A 19,574-nucleotide genomic window follows, 5' to 3' on the forward strand; every position below is an offset into this window, starting at 1 on the left:
TTTACTTTGACTAGAAGAACTTAGGTCACAAACCAAACCCTGAATCACTGTGGTCCGGATTTGATTGATTTAAACTTTGTGACATTCTCCACTTCTTGAGCTGAAGGGTAAGTCAGCTTCCCCACACCCACACTGATTATAAATGGGAGGGAAATTGTAGAAACACATGTTTGGATAGTAACCAATACCTGTCATTGTATTTTATCTAGATACTGTTAAAAGGGCAGAAAATTACTTATGTTCCTAGGTGGGATTGGGGTAAAACCTAGTCCCTAAACTCTTCTTTTCAATATTAGAGACAGAGAAATTTAATGGAAGAAAGAAACCCTGATACACCAATAAGAATAGTATATTTCTATCATAAGATGAAGCTTCTCACACTGAATACCCTCTATTGAGACTCATTTGGTATCTTAGAATATTGGTCTAATGCTTTGTTATGAGGAAGTGGTAGTGTCATTATCTTCTCATGTGATAGTAATCAAGTTTTGACAGTTTAGATCTCAGTTTTGCAAGTGTTACCGAGAAGACTCAAGTTGTTGTTCACTCGGGGACATATTTCTGGGACACTTGAAGAATACCAGTTAATTGAATAATGTAAGTTTAGCATTTATTTTCATTATATTTGCTTAGCTCCTATCATTTACTCTTGATCATTTCTGGTGTTATATTCATAGTGGATCCTGCTTTCACATTTATTAATTCCATAAATTTTACTTATGTATGGAAAACCCTTAAATATAACTTTCTCAGTGACAGACTTATTTACTGAATAAATAAAATTAACACTCCCCTTTTAGTGATGATATTTTAGAAATTTAAAGATCACAAATAAGCATAAGGCATATTTCTAAAGAAAATTGAAAGATTTTTTATTTACTATCACTTTTAAAAACTGTTTATCCTTTATTCTATAACCCCTCTTGCTCACTGTAAATATGAAAAATTGAGAATGACATACTTTCATCACAAAAATTACACTCAGGAAGAACATTTCAAATTATGGGCAAAGAGTTTGGAAGAGCTGGGAAAATAGAGAAATCTCAATATTTATCACTGAAAAATGACTTCCTACAGCTGCCCAGACTTTTCTCCTTTAAAGTACTTCCTTTCTGAATGTCTTAAAGTCTCCAATCAATACTCGTCTGTCCTTCACATCATCAAGTTTTCATAGTCATCTATCATGAAAATAAAAATATTTTATTTTTAACATAGGATATTATCATATTTAATCTTCACTAAAAAACTCTACCAAGTAGGTACTATTTTTAACCTTATTCCCCCACTTTGTTTGGGGTAGTGTCTCCCTATACAGCCCATGCTGGCCTCAAACCTTAGCTTCCCTACTGCCACATTGAAAGATGAGAAAATGAACTTTTAAATGATGGATTTGAAAAAAAAAATATCTGCTATAACTGACTCTTTTTCATTTTGAAAGCTAGAAGGAAATTTGGAAGTAATGTAGATCAATGTCCTCTTTCAGATAAGGTTTTGAAGGTCAAAGAGGTAAGTTCTTTGCAGTAATAAAGCCAGTTTTATAGAGGAATTGGAAGTAAAAGCCATGTCTTATGACTTCTTCCTACTTTTGTCATCCTTCTCAGAGTTGCCTGGAGTTAAAATTATTTACATAAGCACTACTAGAGAATTATCTTGATTAAGCACAATTAATGTATAAATGTATATTTTAAATAATCACCCTCAGTTCATCTGTGAAATGGGGAAAGGAAAAGGGATGGTGAGGAGGGTTACACTAATTTATTAATAATATGCCTTCAATAAGTTTGTCATTATGCTTACTGCGCATAGTTGGCCCTTAACAAAGTCTAGGTTACTTATACAACAGATTTAACTGCACAGAAACTTTTTTGCAAATAGCCTTTTTATTTTAGAATAGTTTTAGATTTACAGAAGAGTTGTGAAGATTTCCCTACACTTCACATCCAGTTTTCTCTGTTGTTAACATCTTTCATTAGCACGGCGCATTTGTCACAATTAATGAACCAATATTGATACACTCTTATCAATTAAAGTCCATACTTTATTTGGATTTCCTTAGTTTTCATTTATGGCCCATTTCTGAAATCTTGTCCAAGATACTACACTTCCTTTAGACTTTGTATCTCCTTAGGGTCCTCAGTGTTTCAGGCTTTCCTTGTTTTTTATGATAACCTTGACAGTTTTGAGGAGTACTGGTCAAGTATTTTATAGAACATTCATGTTCTTAAGTTTGGTTTTGTCAGATATTTCTCTTATGGACAGACAGGCGCTATGTATCTAAGGGAGGAAGATCCCAGAAGTAAAGTGTTCTTATCACATCTTATCAAGGGTACAACTGATAACATGAACTATCATTTAAGGAAAGGGAAGGGCAGTTATGCTCTGTTTCCTTGAGAAAGAGTATCTGAATAAATTATTTTGAGTCCTTTTGCTCTATATATTTGTCAGTTGTCCCCAATTTTATGTATGTATTCAATTCATTTATTTTAGTGTAGACTGATGGATATTTATTTTATACTTGCTGCTTGAAAACTTTTAAATGATTTCTTCTACAATGGTTTGTAAAGATGGTAAATAAAAAATCACAATATTCACTGAGGGCTACATTGTGCCAGGCTCCATGAGCAATTCCATGTTTGTACTTTGGTGTTTACCTATGAGGAATAATGTGCTATTTGCACAGCTGAGTGCATGAAATCCTGCTCCAACCCCAGCTGTGCATCTGTGACTATGAGATTGTTTAAAGGTATGACATGTACATGAGTTTTATTTTAAACTCGTATATGAATAAAAATGGCATAATGATGTGCTTCACCTCATAGGAAGGCAAAATTGTTGAATCGAGCAAATTTGTGGCTGGAGGTGGCCCAAGTGGTAGAGTGCTTGCCTACCATGCTCATGGCCCTGGGTTCAATCTCTAGTACAGGACAAAAAGAGCAAGTTCACAAAACTGTATCCTACAGTATCTTTATGAAAGTCATCAAGGGCAGAAGCAGCAGAGAATAGTATTTTTTATTTTAGAGACTTTAAGTTACTAGAGCAATATAGAGTACACATCTGTTGAAAATTTGAAAACTTCTAAAAAACAGGAAGTAAATAAAATCACTCTTAATCTCATCATCCACATATATATCCCAATATACTCTTCTCATCTTTTTTCAGTGCACAAGTATAATTAATCTAGTTCATATATGGTATGCAGTTTTGCATCCTGTTCTTCACCTCCCTGTTTCTTCCTAACCATTTTCTCATGCCAATACAAATGCTCCAGAAGAACCACATTAGTGTTTTTAGAAATACCAAAATAATACTTTGCTTCTTTGGATTTTCCTGGAGTTAATTTTGAAAGAAACAATAAGGTTTCAAAGAAGAAATCAATATAAAAAGCACTTTGCAATTTACTGAAAAAGCAGGGAACACTATTGTTCCAAAAGTGGAGCCAAGCATTTCAGTCTAATAAATAGGATTTATTTTGGTTGGAATTTCACAAAAGCTGATAAGGCTAGGGATCTGGGTATTAACAGTTTTCTAGATGTGAATGCATTTTTTTTCCAGCAAAATCCCAAATGTTTAGCATCAAGCAAAATATCTGCTACATAACTTCTCTCACTGAGATTGTATCTCAAAAAATCAAACCCTCAAAAACTAAGTGTTTTCCCATGTGTATTGCCCAAATTTTGGAAATCTAGAACTGGTCTTAATCTGTTGAAAGATTTGTTGGCAAAAATATACATGTCAAGAAAGATAATATTAATCACTAATTACTGCAGGGTACCTATTTTTGACAAATCCATTCTGCTTGAAATTGTTTTATTTGCTGTCAGCTCTGTGCTTTTTAATGAAATTCGATTTTCTTTGAAGAAGAAAAAGAATGTTTGGGGGACTCATCAAAAGACAACAGGTCAGAGGAGTTAATACAAATAAAATCTGTCTTGTGCTCAGATCCAACAAATATTATTTTTGTTGAAATAGTAAGGATAACTGTCATTAAGAAGTAATACAAGAGGATCAAAGGCCTAAGACTTAAACCAGGCAAGATCAATTAGCTTCTTTCTATCTCTACTTAACCATTAGTGAAAACTGGTAATAGCATATACATAATATATATAATTTTCAAAAAGCAGGAAGAATCTTCTTTATAAATTTCTTGACATTTTCCAAAGCAATTTCAATTACATTATTTCTTAAAAGGTCACAACTCTGCTTTTAAAGGAAGAGGAAAATTAGGCCTCCAGAGCTCAGAATTCTTTCTCTCTGCCTCACAGCAGTTTAGCAGAACAGCTATGCCTTATATCCAAGCCTTTGTGCTCCAACTTCTATAATATTTCCGTTATTTTATTACAGTTTTTCTGATCACCTCCTCCTGGGTAACTACTTATATTTAAATAATTTCTTATATTTACAAAAGCACTTTTACATATTTTGTCCATAATCAGAATAGTCCTTTGTGAGATATCCATTACACTGTTTTCAAGACTAGGAAACAAAGATGCAGAGAGGATAGTATTTAAGGGGAAGTTAAACAATTGCTGTGACACCCACCCATGCTTTCATCATCACAATTTGTATTTTGCAACCCAAAGCCTGGTTATGTCGTCTATTGCAAAAGGGAAGGGAGTGTTCTATGCACATAAGTGGAAGAAAAGAGAATTTTGTTTGCTTTGACTCAGGTTTTTATGAACTGTATGTGTAGGTGGAAAGGTATCAGTGGTAATGAAGGATGGTGCACAGAACAACCTATTCAGCGGACAAGGCATGGGTGAGTAATCAGTATTGTAGGAGTCCAAAAAAGGCATTCTAAGAGCACTGAATTTTGTATACTTTCCAACAGCAGCAAAAGTTGCCATTTCTGTCTGGGTGTTTATAGAACCATTTTATTTGGTTTAGGCTACTGGAAAATCAGAATCCCAGAATTGAATCTAGAGTGCTAAAATAAATAAATAAATAAAATAAAAACTATAGTAAGTTTTGAAATTAGATGTTTTTGCTTTCTGGTTCACTGAAGGCTAACATTAATTATTGTAACCATGCATCCAAGTTTACCTGAGACAGTTTTGTTTATACTATGTAGTTATTAATCTCTCTGAATTTAAAGCTTTCAGCTGGTTACTTCTTTCTTTTTAAAAGCCACCTCTCTCCTTCATTTCCTATAACCTCATAATGTCATTATCTATCCCAGCAGTCTTTTGGTCTACCAAAGCCTTATATCTTCAGTAAGGTTACCCATGACCAGGTGAATATGTAGCTATATCATGATATTTTTGTATCACATTCTCTAATAATAATTATATAATCTAGATAACCACTTCCCTGAAGATCTATCGAATACATACACTTCTATCAATTTTGATTGAAGGAAGGTTCTAGGTTGGAGAACACAGAATCTGCTATAAGTAATTTAAACAGAAAGGTCAGGCAAGAGGACCAGACTTGGATACTAAAGAGGTAGAAAAATACCAGTTACATTATGCCTTTGCTACTGCTGCTGGGTGTACAGCACTTACGATACCAGGGATTGGACACCAAAATTTGCCATATCTTCCTTAGAAGAGCCAGATAGTCTGCACCAAACCTGTCAGAAAATCATAGTGTTTACTTTTATCTCCAGATCTGTAAATGAAAATAAAGGTAGATCAACTCAACAACTAAAAAAAGAAAAAGAAATTAATCCCATAGAGCATGAAGTAATCACTCTAGTTTAGCTCTTGAATTCCTATATGTTTACTGGATGCATCATTTGGAATCTAGAAATTTAGTTTAGAGAACCAGAGGGAAAAGAGTGGGCCAGCAGAAACAGGAGAGGTTAATTTTGATTTGAGTAATTTGAAAAACTTACTATGAGAGGTAGTACTGTGACTTGGATATGGTTTTTCCCAGCAAAACTCATGTTGAAATTTGGTTGCCAATATAGCAGAGTTGGGGAGATAAAGCTGTTCTCCCTGGAGTGAATTCACACTCTTATGGGATGGGATTGGTTACTGAGAGAGTAGATTGTTACAAAGCAAGCTAACCCTCGTCAGAAGTTAAGCAGACTCCATTGCCTTCCTAGACTACAGATCTGTGATCCAAGTAAAGCTCTTTCCTTTATAAATTACCCAGTGTCAGGTATTTTTTTTTTACAGCAACAAAACCTGAATTAAAATAAGTAGCATTTGTATCTACAAAAAAAAATGCTGTGTTATTTATTTGTAAATCACAGTGGAATAATAAGTGCAGAATGTGGAAAGATGAGACAGAAAGGTTCCTAGAATGTCCAGTTGTCCTCCCCACCCAGATACTCACTGCCTAAGGATCCACATTAGACAATCTTTCCTTTTCATTGCTGTTCTTTCTCTAATTAACCTCTGAAAATGCAAAAGCTGCTGGTAGCAGTTAAAAATGAAGCTTTTTAGTTATTACTGTCTTGGTTCATCCATTTAAAAATATGTACAGATTACCTGCCCCTTGCCAGGACTCTGCTAAATGTCAGGGATACACCTGTGAAAAAACAGGTCTGGCTTCCGCCTATACAGAGCTTATAGCTTAGCAGGAAGATGGACATTAAACATAACTGCACATGCTATTAACTCCTGATTGTGATAAATGCTATGAAAGGTCTATTTCCATGGTCTCAAAAGTAGATTACCAAAGCAAACAAGCTGAATATGTCATTCAAAATACTGAAAAGGACAACCATGTTTGTTTTAGGGCTGTATGTGTCTAGCACTCTGGACACATCTCTTCTAATAAATCCTTGTGTTTGGAAACTTAACAAACATTTTTTAAAGTGGTACTTTACAATTAAATATGCCTACTGTTTTTCCATATAATTATAGAAAACCTGGTGGCTTTCTTCTTGGAACTGTTACAAGAAGTCTGAAGAATGTCTCTCTAGAGCCACTTAAATCCTTGATTTTTTAAAAATAGGATTGGAGATATCCTTGGAGCTTGACATGATGGTGGTCTGGAACTTGCTCTTCCTTTCATTTCTGCTCTCTACTGCTGCATTTCCATCTTACCATGAACTTAACTTGAATTTCCACGTGACTCATTCATCCACTTTCCACATCTACCACATCTTGTCAGCTGGCAAATTCAGTTGCTTGAATCTCCTCAGTATCCCTCAAATCCATCTTTTGTTTGAACTAGATCATGTTCTTATGCTTAAAGTGAACTGTTAATGAAACAATCCCAATACCTAAGAATTTTCTTACTCGTATCCATCACATAGAGAGAAAAGGCCCTGTTTTGTTCACTTCAAAATCTAAGCACTTAGACCAGAACATAAACATGAAAGACAGGCAATAAGTATTTGCTAAATAATGAGGCCTGCCTCTATTGCTTCTCTCTTCAAAAGCCTGTGATAGTTCCCTGTTGCCCACAGGCTGAAATTCTCCTCAGCCTGTGTTGCCATTCTTCAATCTTTTTCTTATCTTATTTGTTCTGAAATTCAGTGTTGCAATTTTTTGTAATACTCACTGCTGGGCTCAGGTTGATTTTCTTTATGCTCCATTTCTCCAAATCTTCATTTGTCAAAGTCTTACGCATAATTTCAGATTCTACTCCAGTATCATCTCTGTGAGGCCTTCTCAGATTATTCTTTCACAATGATTAGTCTTTCTTTCCTGCTCTCCTAATGACTTTGTACCTCAGTTATATTGCAGTCTATATTTCATTATTATAGCTCCTGAGTAGACAAGGTTTCATTTTAAATTCCAGTTTTAATCAATTGTAACAGTTTCCTGGAGCACTGTATTGGGAAGGATTCTAAAGAGCACTCTTAGGTTCCTGGTGAAAGAAGGTACCAAATTAGATTAGCTGTCACAGGAGAAGGAGAGAACAAACTGTTCATGGCTAAGACTACTTTGTTACAGGTCCCCACAAATGCTTCGACTTGGCCACATCATGTAATCTTAAAGACATCTATCCTTGTAGCCTCTATCGTATTTCACATACAGTTTGATCTTTAAACACACTTTTCCTTGATTTTGAAAAGTTTGCAATCTAAAATGGCAAATTTGACATTTGAGATAGGATATAGCAAAGAAAAAGAAGAATACAAAGTGCTAATGAAATGGTTCATAAAGACCAGGTAGGAAGGCTGGAAAACCAGTGGGTGTAGGCAGTCCTGGTGGAGAGTAAAGGATGAAGACAGGAGATATGAACTGTCCTATTCTAATAAGAAGAGTGGTTCAGAGTTTGTGAAAAAGAAAAGTCAAAGTTTAAGATTATAGGCTTGAGTTATGTAGTGGGTGCTGTGAATGCCTCACAAAAAAGTACATATATATTCAAGTAATCTGAGGTACAATACATAGTTTGAATATAATTATGACTATGTTGTAGGGCAAACAAACTCAAAATCCCAAGTAGATTTCACTCTAAAAATATGAAAATAATTCAATGTTAGAAAAATTACCAACCAAAAATCCCATATGATTTTATGAAAAGATGCAGAAAATCTCTTGATAAAATTCCCAAGTAAATTAAAAGTATAATATAAAGCTTAAGGGCTGGTGGAGTAGAACACATCCAAAAAGGAGAACTATAGGCCAATCTCCCTAGTGAACATTGATGCAAAAATCCACAATAATATAATGGCAAACCAAATCCCACAACATATCAGAAAGATCTGTTGGCTTCATCCTTGGATACAGGGATGGTTCAACATACGAAAATCTTTAATATAGCACACCACTTCGTCATCTCAATAGATGCAGAAAAAGCCTTCAATAAGATTCAACACCATTTCATGATAAAAGCCCTGATGAAACTAGGAATAGAAGGAATGTACTTCAACACAATAAAGGCTATATATAATAAACCTATAGCCAATATCACACTTCATTGGGAAAAACTGAAACAATTTCCCCTAAAATCAGGAGCGAAATAAGGGTGCCCATTCTCCCCACTCCTATTCAACATAGTCATAGAATTCCTAGCCAGAGCAATAAGACAGGAAGAAGAAATAAAAGGAATACAAATAGGTAATGAAGTAGTCAAACTATCCCTATTTGCACATGACATGATCTTATACCTAAAAGACCTGAAAAAGTCCACCCAAAAACTCCTAAACACCATAAGCAGTTTCAGCAAAGTAACAAGATACAAAATCAACTTACAAAAATCAGTAGCCTTTCTATATAACAACACTGAACAGATTGAGAAAGAATATAGGAAAACAATTCTATTTACAATATCCTCAAAAAAATCAAATACCTTGGAATAAATTTAACAAAGAATGTGAATGACCTCTAGGAAAACTACAAACCATTGAAGAAATCGAAGAAGACTGTAGAAAATGGAAAGATCTACCATGCTCATGGATTGGCGGAATCAACATAGTAAAAATGTCTATACTACAAAAAGCAATCTACACGTTCAATCAAAATCCCAATTACATTTATCACAGAGATCAAAAAATCAACCCTAAAGTTCATTTGGAAACACAAAAGATCATGAATAGCCAAGGCAGTACTGAGCAGAAAGAGCAATGCTGGAGGTATCACAAAACCTGACTTCAAACTATACTACAGAGCAATAGCAATAAAAAAACAGCATGGTACTAGCACAAAAACACATATGAAGATCAGTGAAACAGAATAGAGGACCTGTATATGAATCCACACAGCTATGCCTACCTAATTTTTTATAAAGTTGCCAAAAACGTACAATGGAGAAAAGACAGCCTCTTTAACAAATATTGCTGCAAAAACTGGACATCTCCTTCAGACAACTGAAACCATGTTTGTCACCCTGTATAAGTAGGTTAAGAACCTTAATATCAGAACTGAAACCTTGAAGGTAGTACAGGAAAAGCAGGGAATACACTGGAAGCAATAGGCATAGGCAAGGATTTCCTCAGTAGAACTCAAGCTCAGCAACTAAGAGAAAGAATGGACAAGTGGGACTTCATAAAATTAAAAAGCTTCTGTACAACAAAAGAAATGGTCTCTAAATTGAAGAGGCCACCCACAGAATGGGAGAAAATCTTTGCTAGCTATACATCAGAAAAGGGACTAATAACCAGAATATACAGGGAGCTCAAAAAACTAAACTCCCCCAAAAATCAATGACCCAATTAAAATGGGCAACTGAACTGAACAGAACTTTTTCAAAGGCCAAAACAGAACTTTTTTCAAAGTTCAAAGGCTAAAGTTCAAAGGCCAAAACAGAACTTTTTTCAAAGGCCAGAACAGAACTTTTCCAAATGGCCAAAAAACACATGAAAAAATGCTCAACATCCCTGGCTATAAAGGAAGTGCAAATCAAAACTACACTAAGGTCTCATTTCACTGCTGTTAGAATGGCTAACATCAAGAACACCAACAACAATTGTTGGCGAGGATGTGGGAAAAAGGAACTCTCATACATTGCTGGTAGGAATGTAAACTAGCACAATCACTATGGAAAACAATATGGAGGCTTCTTTAAAAAACTAAAAATACACCTGCCATATGATCCAGCAATACCACTCCTAGGGATATACCTGAAGGAATGTGAGTTAGGTTACAACAAAGGCACCTGCACAGCCATGATTATTGCAGCACTATTCACAATAGGTAAGCTATGGAAACAGCCAAGGTGTCCCACTATTGATGAATGGATTAAGAAAATGTGGTATTCATACACAATGGAATTTTACTTAACCACAAAGAATGAAATTTTGTCAATTTTCAAGTAAATGGATGGAACTGGAGAACATCATCTTAAGTGAGGTTAGTCAGGCTCAGAAGGCCAAAAGCTGCATGTTCTCCCTCATATGTGGATTACAGACCTAAAAAAAATGCAGCAATATTATGGAACACGGGTCACACTAAGGGGAGACCATGCACAGAAGGAATGGGGCAAGGGAAGGAAACCAAAAACTGAATGTGGTTTATGTGCTCACTGTACAGGAATGAATATAGAAATCTTTTTTTTTTTTTTTCATTTTTCTTTTATTATTCATATGTGCACACAAGGCTTGGTTCATTTCTCCCCCCTGCCCCCACCCCCTCCCTTACCACCCACTCCGCCCCCTCCCGCTCCCCCCCTCAATACCCAGCAGAAACTATTTTGCCCTTATCTCTAATTTTGTTGTAGAGAGAGTATAAGCAATAATAGGAAGGAACAAGGGGTTTTGCTGGTTGAGATAAGGATAGCTATACAGGGCATTGACTCACATTGATTTCCTGTGTGTGGGTGTTACCTTCTAGGTTAATTCTTTTTGATCTAACCTTTTCTCTAGTTCCTGGTCCCCTTTTCCTATTGGCCTCAGTTGCTTTAAGGTATCTGCTTTAGTTTCTCTGCGTTAAGGGCAACAAATGCTAGCTAGTTTTTTAGGTGTCTTACCTATCCTCACCCCTCCCTTGTGTGCTCTCGCTTTTATCATGTGCTCATAGTCCAATCCCCTTGTTGTGTTTGCCCTTGATCTAATGTCCACATATGAGGGAGAACATACGATTTTTGGTCTTTTGAGCCAGGCTAACCTCACTCAGAATGATGTTCTCCAATTCCATCCATTTACCAGCGAATGATAACATTTCGTTCTTCTTCATGGCTGCATAAAATTCCATTGTGTATAGATACCACATTTTCTTAATCCATTCGTCAGTGGTGGGGCATCTTGGCTGTTTCCATAACTTGGCTATTGTGAATAGTGCCGCAATAAACATGGATGTGCAGGTGCCTCTGGAGTAACAGTCTTTTGGGTATATCCCCAAGAGTGGTATTGCTGGATCAAATGGTAGATCGATGTCCATCTTTTTAAGTAGCCTCCAAATTAACTGACAGAGGCCACCATGGAAAGGGGATTAGGGAGGAGTGAAGAAGACTGGTAGAGATTGTACTACATATATGCATGGAAACAAAACAAGGAATCTCCCTGTGTAGCTATCTTTATCTCAAACTAGCAAAAATGCCACATTTCTCTTTTTATCTTTTATATTTTTTCTTCTACAAAATTGGAGAACAGAAGGGAGGAACAGATTCTGTCCAGGGTGGGGAGAGGGAAGGTGGTAGTGAAAGGAGTAGGAGGATGAGTATGATGCAAATAATGTGTACACATGTATGCAAAAATGATACCTGTTGAAACTGTTCCAGGAACCAGGGGAGGGATGAAAGAGAGCAGTGGAGGAGGTGAATTTAAGCTTGATATTTTTGATACATTGTAAGAGCCTTTGTAAATGCTACAATGTACCCCCACCCAGCACAATAATAAAAAAAATAAATAAAGCTTGAGCTTGATAAGCATCATGTTAATAGTGAAATACTAAAAGGCACGCATGTTAAAATGACTTGTAATGCAGAAGTGCCCACTGTTTCAATTATTTTAAACAGTCTTCAAAGATAATTCAACTAAAAACTAAGCAACTGAAGTACTGTAAAATGAGTCACGTGGGCATTATATGCAGACAATATGATTTTTATACACAGATAACCTAAAATATAACTTGCAAAGTGACTGGCGATAAAGTTACTATAAAAATAGCATTTGCCCAATTTACTCAGATAACCTGATCAAAATGGAAAAGGAAAAATAATTATTCCATTTATAATAGAAATGAAACCTGTAAAATAGACAAGAATAAAGTTAGCTAGATAGGGTTAGGATGAAGAAAACAATATTTTATCGAAGGTTGTAAAACAGGACCTGAATAAATGGAAAGTTATATTTTACTTAGAAATATTTGATATGAAATTATAAATACTTCCCACATTAATATAGAAATTCAATGCAGTTGAGATTATTTTGGGATAACGATAACTAACATTTATTGTTTACTATGTGCCAGATACTATTTTAACATCTTATAAGTATTAATGCTCACAACCACATAACAAAATAATATAGAACCATTACAGAAATAAGAAAACCGAAGGAAGGGTAGGTGAAGTAATTGCCCAAGATCATGCCAATAATAAGTGGTAGAATCAGGACACAACACCAGGCAGTCTGGCCCAAACCAGAAACAATACAAATGCAATAATAATCAGAAACAAAAAAATAAATGTAGGAGCTATCTAGTCTAACATACACTAGAATTTACTTAAAATCATTGTAGTCAAATTGTATGGTATTGTCAGAGAAATAAGCAGATTATGTAGGACTTCAGAAATTATTCACAAATATGTGGAAAGCTAGTGTATTATAAATGAAAAAGTCTCATTTAGCGGGTAGAGTTACAACTACTGACTATCCATCCAAATAACATTTAAGAAAATTCACTTAGTTTCTATTTCACATAATATATTTCTGATGACTTAGAGATATAAAATTTTAAATTAAAAAAATTTAAAATATAAGGATAAAATGTATGTATTTTCATGTAGTAAAACATTTCAGGCATACAAGAAATACAGAAGTTATAAAAGAAAAATCCAATCTTAACTGCATATGTATATGGCCACATATACCTATATGGTCAAAAGGAAGACATATTTGTAATATATTTGATAAGAAAAATTTTAAAAACTGTGCTATTTAAAATTTTTTAAACTACGCTTTTTAAAAAGTGGTGCTATTTTTTAAATAGAAAAGTGAGCAAAGGATATAAATGAGAAATTTTTAAAGGAGGAAATGAATGTGCCAATGCATAAATAAATGTAAGTCCAATAAAGACTCAACAAGATGTCAAGTTCTAAAAGAGCAGAAGTGACAACCTACTGTAATCAAAATTATCTTTGGAATTTCCTCAACACATGAAGTATACTATGCATTTTAAAACATAAAGCCAGGTACTCCATAAATTATCCATTCCAAACTTCAAGAAGCACTGAGTAAGGTAATGAAGACCACAACCTATTGAAACACTACAGAAGGATGCAGGTGGGTGGGGTTGTAAAATTTCTTCTTTTCCTGAAGATTGTATTCCATTTTTTAGAAGGTAGTAAACCTATCTACATTTAATATTTATTAATAGGTTTGTTACCTGGAAACAATATATGTAATAGAACACAATGAAAGGTAAGAAAACAATTGTATGTCAACAAATGTCTGCTGAATGTGAATTGAAGTCTTGCTTAATAATTAGACTCACATATAGATTGAAAAGCTGTTTAGAAGACCTTGGTTTGTTTCCTTTCTTTCCAGGTTGCTGTCTTCTGCATGGCCCAGTAAACAGATGTTACTCTCTTGTCCTTTACATCATTTTTAAGACACCTTATTATAGTTCTAGAAATATACATTGAAAGAAAATAATACATTTCACCCATAAAATAGAGTAATTAGTAAATCCAGTGCTGACTAGGGTATGGGAAATGGGTACTCTTGTACACTTTTGATAGAAGTGTGAACAAATTAAGTCTTTCTCAAAAAATTCATCCTGCGAGGAAATAAAATCACCAGTCCTTTTAGTGACAAATCCTGAAGCCAACACAAATTTCATCAATAGCCAAATAATTGAATAAATTATTGTACTACCAACTTGGGGAAGATGATGTACTTAGAACAACAACAACAACAACAAAAAAAAAACGGCTTTAGGGGCAAGAAGTGAGAGAAAAGGGGTGGGGATGTTGATCAAAAGGTAAAAAGTTTTAGTAATAAGATTAATAACTTCAGGGAACCCAATACAGAGCAATGGTGACAATAAAGCATGGTAAAATTTGACTTCAAATGCTCCAATCATAAAATAAAACAAAAATAGGATAGCTGGGTAAGATGAAAGATATGTTAACTAACTTAATTTTGACAATCATTTCATAAAATGTATGTATATCAAATTGTCATATTATAAACCATAAAATCATGCAATTTCATTATCATTTATACCTCAATAAAGCTGAAAAATGTATATGAGTGTGTGAGAGAGTTATATCCATTGATTAGAAAAGATATTTTCTTGAATAAATTATTGATAATAGAACAAATGTAATATTAGCTTTGTAAAAAATGAAAATGAAAGTCAGCTACAGAACATATGCACCGACATATGTATGCATATGTGTTTGTATAAGGCTTTCAAAAGTGTGAGAGGATATACCCCAAATTGCTGTAAGTTGTAATCATAAGAGGTAGAGAAACTGGATTGAATTTTACTTTTCACTTTTGTGTTGCTGCTCTGTAAATTGTAACATTTTAAAAGTCTATGTATGAATATTTAATCCAATTATTAAAATAATGAATACCTCATAAAAGAGAAAAAGACAATTAGAAGATGTAATACAGAAATGGAATGGATGTAATTTGGCAACTATTTGGATGTGAGTGGGTGGCAAATGGAGAAGTCAAAGATGGCTCAGCAATTTCTAGCAGTGACTGGGGACTGTGCTACCATTTATAGAAATAAGGACATTATGAGGAAGAAAATGAATTCCTTTTTATTATTACCAAAGGAGAGATGATGAGTTCAGGTGTCAATCACGTCGTTCAGCTTCTTGTTTTAGGTAATAATTGTTCTAAAAGAAAAGCTACTTTCTTGATCTCAAAACCTCAAAAGAATACTGATTTAATTAAAGGGTAAATTTATGTTATGTGAATTATATATTAATAAGACTTTTTAATGCTGTTTTATTTGGCCTTTCATGTGAATTGTGGAACTAAAAAGCCAGACTGTTGTCTATTATTTTACCTTACCCATGCATATTTTAAAACAAAAGAACATTTCTTTTAAATCAGAAAAAATAGTTATAAAAATTTAAAACAATATCAAACATGGGAAGAAAAGTAAGCTTTCCTACTGTATACAAAATCCCAGACACTGTGAAACATGACCTGTGCAATTTTTACTGTATATTTCATTTAGGTTGTTTTAACATAGTTATTTCTCTTGCAAGCACCTTTGTAACTCAGTGCCTACTAACTTATTAAGAATATATAATCACTAAAAAATATTCCATGGAGGCAGATTACAAAGGTTCTTAGATCTAGAAATAGCTTGTGCACTTTCATAGCATAGACAGAAACTTCCTTGAGAATTATTTCTTAAAAATACTGTCAAAATGCTGGGAGAATTTATTTCTATATAATCATGTTATATTTTATGTTAGGCTTAAAATAGAAGTGTGTAATCTATCAATATGAAATCTTTCGCATAAATGAATGAGCCAGCAAAGTTACCTGAATAAATCATTTCAATTTTAATTTTCAGTTATGTGGAAGTCAAGTTCTCTTGCATACCTTTATTCTCTATTCATTGTCAATTGTACTTTTACTTCATACATTATTCCTACTTAATCTGTTATTAGATGAATTATATAGCGTCTTCCGTAGGACATGCATTTCATACCACATTTGTTTGCCATAAACTGAATTAATATAGGACATTTCTGTAACTGCCATGTTTTTATTTTTGTTTCTAAAGAATTTCACATATTTCTGGCTGGTAGAGTGACTCAAGTAGTAGAGTACTGCCTAGAAAGCATGAGGTACTGAGTTTAAACCCCACTACCACAAAAAAAAGAAAGAATTTCTTGAATTTCAAAACTGTCAGAGAACTTGGTGATTATGATATTGTCTGAAATTACAAGATGATTTATTGATTAATTCTTATAATTTGATTTAAACTACCTAGGTTCACCATTGGAAAATTAGAAGAGATAATAAATTTAATATTTCATATATTTCTTGCTTTACAGAAAATAAATACTGTTGGAACCAGTAATGCAGATGTCCCTTTGGCTGATCCCGGAATGTACCAGTTGGATATTACATTAAGAAGGGGTCAAAGTTTAGCTGCCCGAGATAGAGGAGGTAAGAACATAAGAACAATATCACCTGGAAACTTTTTCTGTTTTTGTGACAAAGGGTGTTTTCCTTATGATTGCTTAAGTTTGAAATTTTAACTTCAATTTTATAATTTTAGAAGTTTGGATTCAACAATGCACTTTATTACTTGACTCCTCTGACCTTGGAGAAAGAGGTTTTGATGCAGGTTACAAAGTTCTGACCTACTTGCCCCACACAGCAAGATTCCTACCAAACTGACAAATTAGACTTCTGGTTACATATTAGTGACATAACTGGTTAGATAGGTGAGGGATATATATTTGGAGCCATATCAGAAGTTGCTTTTTGGGAGACTCAAAATTCTTCTTACCACCTAGGTTTGCTCCGTTAAATCTGCTGAAATTACAGAATCTAGGACTAATAGCTCACCAAAACTTTGAAGAGTTCCAGCAAATATCTATCTGAGGCTTGGATGACCTTGCAATAGCCTTGTGATAGATTAAAAGTATCTTTGGAGGCCATGAGGAGGGACAAGACAAAGCAAATATTTTTAGATGTTAGGTTCCAAATTCCTAGGCAATTTTCTGATAACTAAGCTGGACCTCGTGAGGGGTTCTTTAAACTCAGGCTAGAGAGTCAAGAACAGGGATAGATTCCAAATAGGGTAGCTAGCATCCTTTGCAGATTTTCAATTCCAGCCATGCAGCCATTAGAGACCTGGAGGGGCCTGAGAACCCCAGTCCACAGGAAGCTGAGTTTGGATGTAACTCCCAAGAGTACCTCTGGTACCTCATCAGCAGATCACTTGAAGAGGCTCATGGCATCCTGTCATCTGTTTGTCTCCCCTCCTAATTGGCATCTGTAGTTAGGCAGTAGACAGAACCAGGCTGGGACTATAGTCTAAACTTTCTGTCTCCTGTCTGTAAAGAAGTAGAGTAATTTAATACAATAGTGGATCTTTTATGACTAGAAAGTACTAACAACTGGTAAATACATAACATTCTTTTAAAGTATTTTTATCAGCATATATTAACTATACAAAATAATGGGATTCACTATGATATCGTCACACATGTATATTAATGTACTTTGATCACATTCACCTCTGCTATTGACAACTCTTATCCCCTCCCTCCACTGGTCCCCTTCCCCTCCCCAAATAGTCCCTCTTCTACTTGTATGTTTTTTTTTTTTCAAAAATACTGGATTCCACATATGAGAGAGAGCATGTGAGATTTGTCTTTCTGAGTCTGGTTTATTTCACTTAATGAAAGAAGGTGACATTAAAAATGTTAGAATTAGTATCAATCTAGTAGCAGAAGAGATATTTAATGGAATTGTCTCAAAAGAAGCTACAACTAGTTTATAGAAATGAATGCTAACAGCATAGTGCTACATCATGTGGAATAACATTTTAGTTTTTATTTTATTTTTTGTGGTGCTGGGGATCAAACTCGTGGCCTCATGCACACTAGACAAGTGCTGTACCACAGAGCTCCATCCCAGGTCCAACATTTTTAGTTTTTAAAGTGCTCTCAATTATATCACTATATCTAAAAAAGAATTAGACCAGGAAGCTAGAGAATAAAATTTTAGTCACAGATATGTCCCCAACAATTTAAAATACATAGACACACAAATTTTTTACTATAAAATTTTTATTAGGATATATTTGTTATACAGGGGAGGATTCACAGTGACAGTTCCAATTAGGCTTATATAGTACATTGGTTAGATTGTCCCCATCCTCTTTCCCCCTACACCCCTTCTCTGCCCCCACTTAATGCAATTGCAAGAGATTTTTTGTTCTATTTCATATAAGTATGCGAAGCCCATCAACCATATATCCTCACTTTAATATCCTTCATTCACCCCTCCTCTTCCCCCAGTACTCTCCCAGACATACACTGTACATATTTTATAGTCCTGTTTTCATTATTAATATTTAAGTTGATGTCCAAAGGGGTTTCTCTGTTTCCCCGCTATGGGTATACTTTATTTTGGTCTATTCAACCACTTCTATTACTCTCCCTTACCCCTTTACCTCCCACCCCACCACCTTTTTCAACATCTGTCATAACAGATGTTATGTTTTATGATATTACTGATGCTCTATCATTCTCTTTTCCTTTCTCTCTTTCCCTGAGTTCCATAGAGTAATTCCACTGTTACTAACATATTCTACATATGAGTTTATATATGATCATGTTGGGATTTGGATCTATCCTCAACATATGAAAGAAAACATGTAGCCTTTGTCTTTCTGACTCTGGCTTACTTCACTTAACATGATGTCTTCCAATTGCATCTATTTACCTTCAAACCACATGTCATTATTCCTTATAGCTGAGTAAAACTTCATTGTGTATATATACCACATTTTCTTGATCCATTCATCAGTTGTAGGGCATCTGGGTTGTTTCCATAGCTTGGGTATTGTGAACAGTGCTATGATGAACATTGGGGTACAGGTGTCTCTAGTGTATCCTGACTTACTTTTCTTTGGGTGTATGCCCAGGAGTGGTATCACTGGATCATATGGCAGTTCTATCCTTAGCTTTTTGAGGAATCTCCATACTGCTTTCCATAGTGGTTGTATGAATTTGCATTCCCACCAACACTGTATAAGGGTTCCTGTTTTGCACATCCTAGCCAGCATTTGTTGTTATTTCCCTTGAATATGGTCATTCTAACTGGGGTAAGATGATAATTGTTCAGTTCATTTGTTCACTTATTTAATGGGTTTTTGTTTGATGCAGCCCCATTTGGCAATACTTTTTCTTAATTGCTGAGGTATTGGAGTTGAATTCATGAAGTTATTACCTATGCCTATATGTTCCACGCTATTCCTTATACTTTCCTAGTAGTTCCACAATTTCAAACCTTACGTTAACTAATGTTTTTAATATACATTCAGGTAAATATTAATATAAATGGATAAAGATTGTAT

The 19,574-nt window shown here is 34.6% G+C and overlaps 1 protein-coding gene across 6 annotated transcripts in view; it reads left to right on the forward strand.

Annotated features, from left to right (window-relative positions):
• Mctp1 (multiple C2 and transmembrane domain containing 1) overlaps positions 1-19,574 on the forward strand; it is a 569,946-nt gene that overhangs the window by 237,168 nt on the left and 313,204 nt on the right. For 5 of the 6 annotated variants that reach the window (XM_074077064.1, XM_074077065.1, XM_074077066.1 and 2 more), the window contains exon 2: positions 16,534-16,648. In XM_074077064.1, the coding sequence (XP_073933165.1) occupies positions 16,534-16,648 (115 nt within the window). Of the gene's footprint in view, positions 1-4,626; positions 4,757-16,533; positions 16,649-19,574 lie in introns of those variants that run through there. The other variant, XM_074077069.1, reaches the window with a different exon arrangement.

Source organism: Castor canadensis, chromosome 6, assembly GCF_047511655.1.
Source record: "Castor canadensis chromosome 6, mCasCan1.hap1v2, whole genome shotgun sequence".
Lineage (NCBI taxonomy): Eukaryota > Metazoa > Chordata > Mammalia > Rodentia > Castoridae > Castor > Castor canadensis.